This window comes from Eptatretus burgeri, chromosome 9 (genome assembly GCF_056783735.1).
Source record: "Eptatretus burgeri isolate ZD-2024b chromosome 9, Ebu_testis_v1, whole genome shotgun sequence".
Lineage (NCBI taxonomy): Eukaryota > Metazoa > Chordata > Myxini > Myxiniformes > Myxinidae > Eptatretus > Eptatretus burgeri.
In genome coordinates, this window is record NC_140969.1 from 69,267,950 (window position 1) to 69,273,236 (window position 5,287).

General features: G+C 43.6%; 1 protein-coding gene across 1 annotated transcript in view; it reads right to left on the minus strand.

Annotated features, from left to right (window-relative positions):
- The window catches only part of LOC147020301 (laminin subunit alpha-1-like), a 309,126-nt gene extending 305,439 nt beyond the window's left edge, over nt 1-3,687 (minus strand). The window contains exons 1-2 of the mRNA XM_085895590.1: nt 2,286-3,687; nt 794-964 (exon numbers count right to left, since the gene is read on the minus strand). Of these exons, the coding sequence (XP_085751716.1) occupies nt 794-964; nt 2,286-2,349 (235 nt within the window). The 5' untranslated portion in view covers nt 2,350-3,687. The remainder of the gene's footprint in view (nt 1-793; nt 965-2,285) is intronic.
- Nucleotides 3,688-5,287: the final 1,600 nt, after the last annotated feature.

Genomic DNA, 5,287 nt, shown 5'->3' on the forward strand with positions numbered 1-5,287 from the left:
TGCAGCCTTATTCAGAGGTCATGAAGTGTGGTGAAAACCTGTGCCAATTTGTTTTGAATCCAGCACTCGGTTAACTGTGATGTCACAAAGACCATTAAAACACCCAACAACTGTAACCTTTTGTGCATGACTTTTATCAAACCGTAAACCACAGCAAATCTTGTTACATAACTGGCATGACTTCCAAAACAGAAAACTATAACTTGCTTGATTTATTTCTTGAAAAACAAGGAGAAAAATACATAATATGTCATAGCCCCCGTTGTTTTAATAATTTTGCTGTCTGAAGTTAAAGGGGCGAGCCCATATTTATTTACAACTAAAATGGCCGCCAGTCTACCAGTCGGCCACCTTTGATCAGATCGCAAAATAAAGTGAGGGGCATGTGTATGCCATCATATGCTGTGTTTGTGCCAAGTTTGAACAAAATCGGTCCATACATGTCCGAGATATGGCTGTGGACATACGGACGCACGAGACCCATTCCATAAGCTCCCGTTTCGGATTAAGTCCAACGGAGACTGAGAAGAGGAGGAATTATAGTTTGCAAAGTTATCTGAATGCATATCCATCATTTATTCACCTTATGTGTGATTTTTAGAGGTGCTCTCTAAGGCTCAGAATTGTTAAATTATAATCCAACCTCTTATGGACACTCAATCAAAATGATTTAAACAAAGTTTACAAATGATTCTGTGGCTCGTGCCTGCCTAATATATTTGGCAAAGAGCAGGCATGAAATAAATTGTCCTAAGGCTGCGAGAACAGCAGCTTGTAAAGGAGCCTTTAGTACCGGCAGGGTCAAGGCTGTCCATGTCGCAGAAACTGCATTGGGAGTCACGCATCGACCTTCGGGATACGTGTGCCACCAGCTTGCAGTATTGCTCAACCTTTTGATCTCCACATGTTGCATTCGTTTCGATCTTTACCATGGAGTTCAAGTTGCGCAAAAGTGAGAAGTGACCTGTGGTGGAAATAGTTGCATTAAAATGAAAATCTCATCAATGCTAAAGCGAATTGACCTTTGCACCAAACCGGCTCCATCTTATGGCACAGCAGAAACTGTTTGGTCCTTTTGTGTGACTGAAAACGGTTCGTTTTTCTTTTCTTACTGCAGTGGTATGGCTCAGATTTGTGGAGGCATCCCCCCACTCCCTCCCCCCGCTCTAACCTATCTAGTCGGACATCAGGCCGTGGCAGCCAGTTTGTGAAAGATTTGGCCCATAAACCTTCCCCAGCCAACCCCATGAGGAAGGAATAATTATGGCCATGAAAAAACTCGTCACCATTCAATCGAAATGTTTATTAAAGGTTTTGAACATATTATTAACTAGAGGTCATAGGACACATTACCCAGTGCAATATTGAGAAATAAGGACATGGGTGGGGTCTGCGAGCAGAAAATTTGATTGGCCAAGATGATGTAAAATACCATAATATTTTGTCCAAGTACTGCTAAATGGAAGAGGTTTGAAAGTGCCAACAAAGCAATTTGTGTTCTTCAGTGTTCACGTATATAACTCAGTTGAAATAAAATAATGATTTTGAAGGTTGTAGGAAACAAATTTTCGAAAGTTTACTGCCGTTGATGCAGTGTCTTTTACACCACCGTATTTAACATGTTACATTAGTTCTTCATTATTGTTGTTTGTGGTCTTTATGACGTTCTTAAAAACAGTAAGTTTCCTATTTGGAATGATTTTCAATTGTGTTTGACTCAAGCCTGACAGACAGAGTAAAAATATTTTCTCACTCATCTCTGTGGATGTGCGATCGATCAGTTTCTAATTCATGTTCCGATTCATGTTCAAAATATAACATTCAATTGAAATTAAGTTGTTCCTCGATCATAAACATACGTTTGTAGACAAGACAAAGACAGACAGACAGACAGACAGACAGACAAAGCGAACAAATTGCTTAACCCCACTTTTTGCTTGACACACACAGGGGAATAAAGCTCAATAAAACTGCTTTATGTGCTTTGAACCTTTACCTGGATAAAATTACCTGGATAAAGCACATACCTCAGGATATTTAATATTACTTAATATAGTGAAACCCGAGGTATTCACATGGTGTCTTATGAATCACCAAACCATTCACGTTCCAAGGCACCAGGAGCTCAAGAACCGTGGCAGCCTCATTAAATAAGTTCAGTTCAACATAAAATAACATCTATGAACCAGCATATGCTCCTCTACAACACATCATAAAAAGCATGACATTTACATAAGGATACCTTTGTAACAATGGCAGCTGCAGAAAACACGCAATGCATTTACCTTCGGATATGGTCAACAGAAGTAGAACCAAGAAGATGGACAGGTTCTCCGTGACCATGGCCATTGTCAGAGACGATTCACATCATCACATACATAGGAACAGGAAGTGTGAGATGTGAAGGCAAGCACTTTACAACTTTCCACAATTGATTACAGGGTGAGGCTCCACTAAACCAACATTCCAAATGCTGAGTGTTCAGAAACAACTCTGGACTTTATTCTGAGCTCTTAGTGACCTGCAATCACCTGCTGTAAATCCAGGTATGCAGGACAATATGGCTGCTTCCTGCCTTTAAATCTGTCTGGGAAGTCTGGACTTTGTGGACTCGAAGCATTCCTTATGTTTGTTAACAGCTTTATATTTCACTCTGACTCAAACTCTCTATTGTGGTAGAACTATGCACGAGCCAACAACTCTCTTACCACTCGAGAAAGATTTCCAACAACAAGTTGTTCACTCAATTCGATTTGTATACAACGTCCATAGCAATTGTACAATAAACAAGTCACAACAAGATGTGGGAAGTATATCGATGCATGCCATCTTTATTGTTATTTTTGATATTTATCTGTGGTTCGAATGTAGCTTTCACTTCAATCACTTACAGGACAGACACCACGACACACCAGTGTACATTAATGTATGATCATGAGGACATTGATAGACAACGGATTAACACATCAAGTAGATGAGACTTCAAACTGGGACATGAGCATCGTGAGCCATTGTTCAGATAACACGACCAAACAGGACAACCTATTATTAAATAAAAAAGTATTTTATTAATTAAGCACCCACATTGCTGATGTGGCTTCCAAGAATAACTCACTGATCTCCCACACTTACCCCAACAGGACTGGATCACTCAGCCTCGTGTGTTAGCATGCAAAGGGAACAGGAGTTTTGTCAATCCTCCATCACAGTTGGAGAAACAATGGCAGGAAGAGTACTAATTCCTCCTCAGGAGTTTAGTCAATCCTCCATCACAGTTGGAAAAATAATGGCAGGAAGAGTACTAATTTCTCCTCAATAAAATCAAATAACTGGTTGAAAGAAAGTTCCAATATTAATGTACTGTAATGCGTATTCTAAAATGGGGGTCCAGTGGGTATGTGATTCTTCATCAGGGGGCACATGAGATACATTTTGATTCGAGACAACGAAAGAGAAGGGGTTTATACATGTAATATAGTATAACAAGAAAGACTGCACTGTGGTTACAACCATGACAAAATCTCATCACGGGCCTATTGGGAAACATGGAAACACGCATTTAAAGCACTCTTAAAAGATGAACCGTGTGATTGGGAAACACATTTAATGGGCTATTAAAAGATTAACTCGACACCTCTCATCCATGTCAGCCTCCGCCACAGTTATATCAGAACGAGCTGATTCGTCACACGGTCACCGATTGTTTAACCCCAATCTGGGGCCATTCAAAAATGATGTAACGTTATTTTTTAGGGAAGCGTGTACTGTGTGTGCTGACCGGCTTGATTAAACCTCAATAATAATTTTTTCGACGGAAGATTAGATTTTTTGGGGTACCTCATCGTGAGTAATGCTTGACCAAAACAAAGCCAATGGAAATCTGACACAACAAACCTGGGCTGTGTATAATCAGCAGAGGTCTACAGGCCTCAGCTTACCTTTGAGCCAAAACATCACCATAACATCATGTTTCATGATGTTTCATGGTTTTCTACAGTGGTAATACTGTATAGCCATCAAGCATGCAATATATTGTTACGAATTAGCCGGTTCGGACGGCCTACGCACGACCACTTCAGCGCAATCGCAGTCACGCATCCGCCGAAAACCGGAATTCAGTCTTAGCTTCCTGGACAACTCCGGAAACCTACTACGGGTGCCTTAACGCACCATAAACTGCCAATATTCTATCCACGCGGTACAGGGTTAATCGCCCAATCTAGATATACCTAATTATCCGTGCAGACAGAAGTACCGAGAATTTATACCTCGACGGAACTCGTACGGAAATGAGCCGCTAAGCGCGCTCGTTCCGTGTGCGATGCCGAGCGGATTTAATCGCCAATTTCCATCGGACCAATTGACCACTTTAATTGGCTTTAATAGCCTGCTAATTTCCCGAACGCGCCGTGGGTGTCAATGGGAGGAAACGACGCAACGAGCAGATTGACATTCAAACAATGGGGACATTTATTTCAAATAAGCAATCAATGGGGGAAGGGGACATGACACAAGCAAAGCTTACAGTCGATGTCTATTTATTATGTACAGGCACGCACTTAACCAACAATTCTACTTATAAAGCAAGGCGCCACAGAACACTCATACAAAATCCAAGAAAAGAAACGGGCTCATGAGCCTTTATTCCAACTCGGAGCCTGGATGACCGAGGGCTCACAAGAGGCCGGGCAGGTTACCTGACCACCCCCTTGTGACGGCTCGAAGGTCTTCGGGTCGGTGACCCCGGATGTTCCTGCTTGGCCCTTGTGTCGCTACGCGCCAGTCGCTTGAGCGGCCGGATAGCTTGAGCAGCTTGGCGAGCGGCTTGCTCGGTTCCCCTCAGTCGTCCAGCCTTCACTGCGACCTGGTCGGTCGTGCCTGGCCGGCGGCGCGTTCAGAAGAGTGAACGGGTCTTTGCTCTTTTACTTGATGCTCTTTGGGACCCGTTCACTACCTCAGCGTTGCTCGACCGTCTCAGGGCCGTTCGCCCGGACCACGACGCAGCTTGCTCGACTCCACTGCAGCTGGCAGGACCTCTGGCGCGCGCTCCTCTCCGGCTGTTCTCCGCCGACCTCCGATTCTCCTCTGGTGCTCTCTGACTTCTTCGCCACCGACACTCGACCGACCGACTTGACTCCGCCACTCGACTGACCTCTCCGCCACCGACTCCGCCCTTTTTATAAGGCTGGGTACTCGCCCTTCGAACTCTTACCTGAGGCTGGGGCTCCGCCCACTCTTCACCTCCGACCTCTCACCCCTCAAATGCCTCACTGGAAACCCCAAGTCC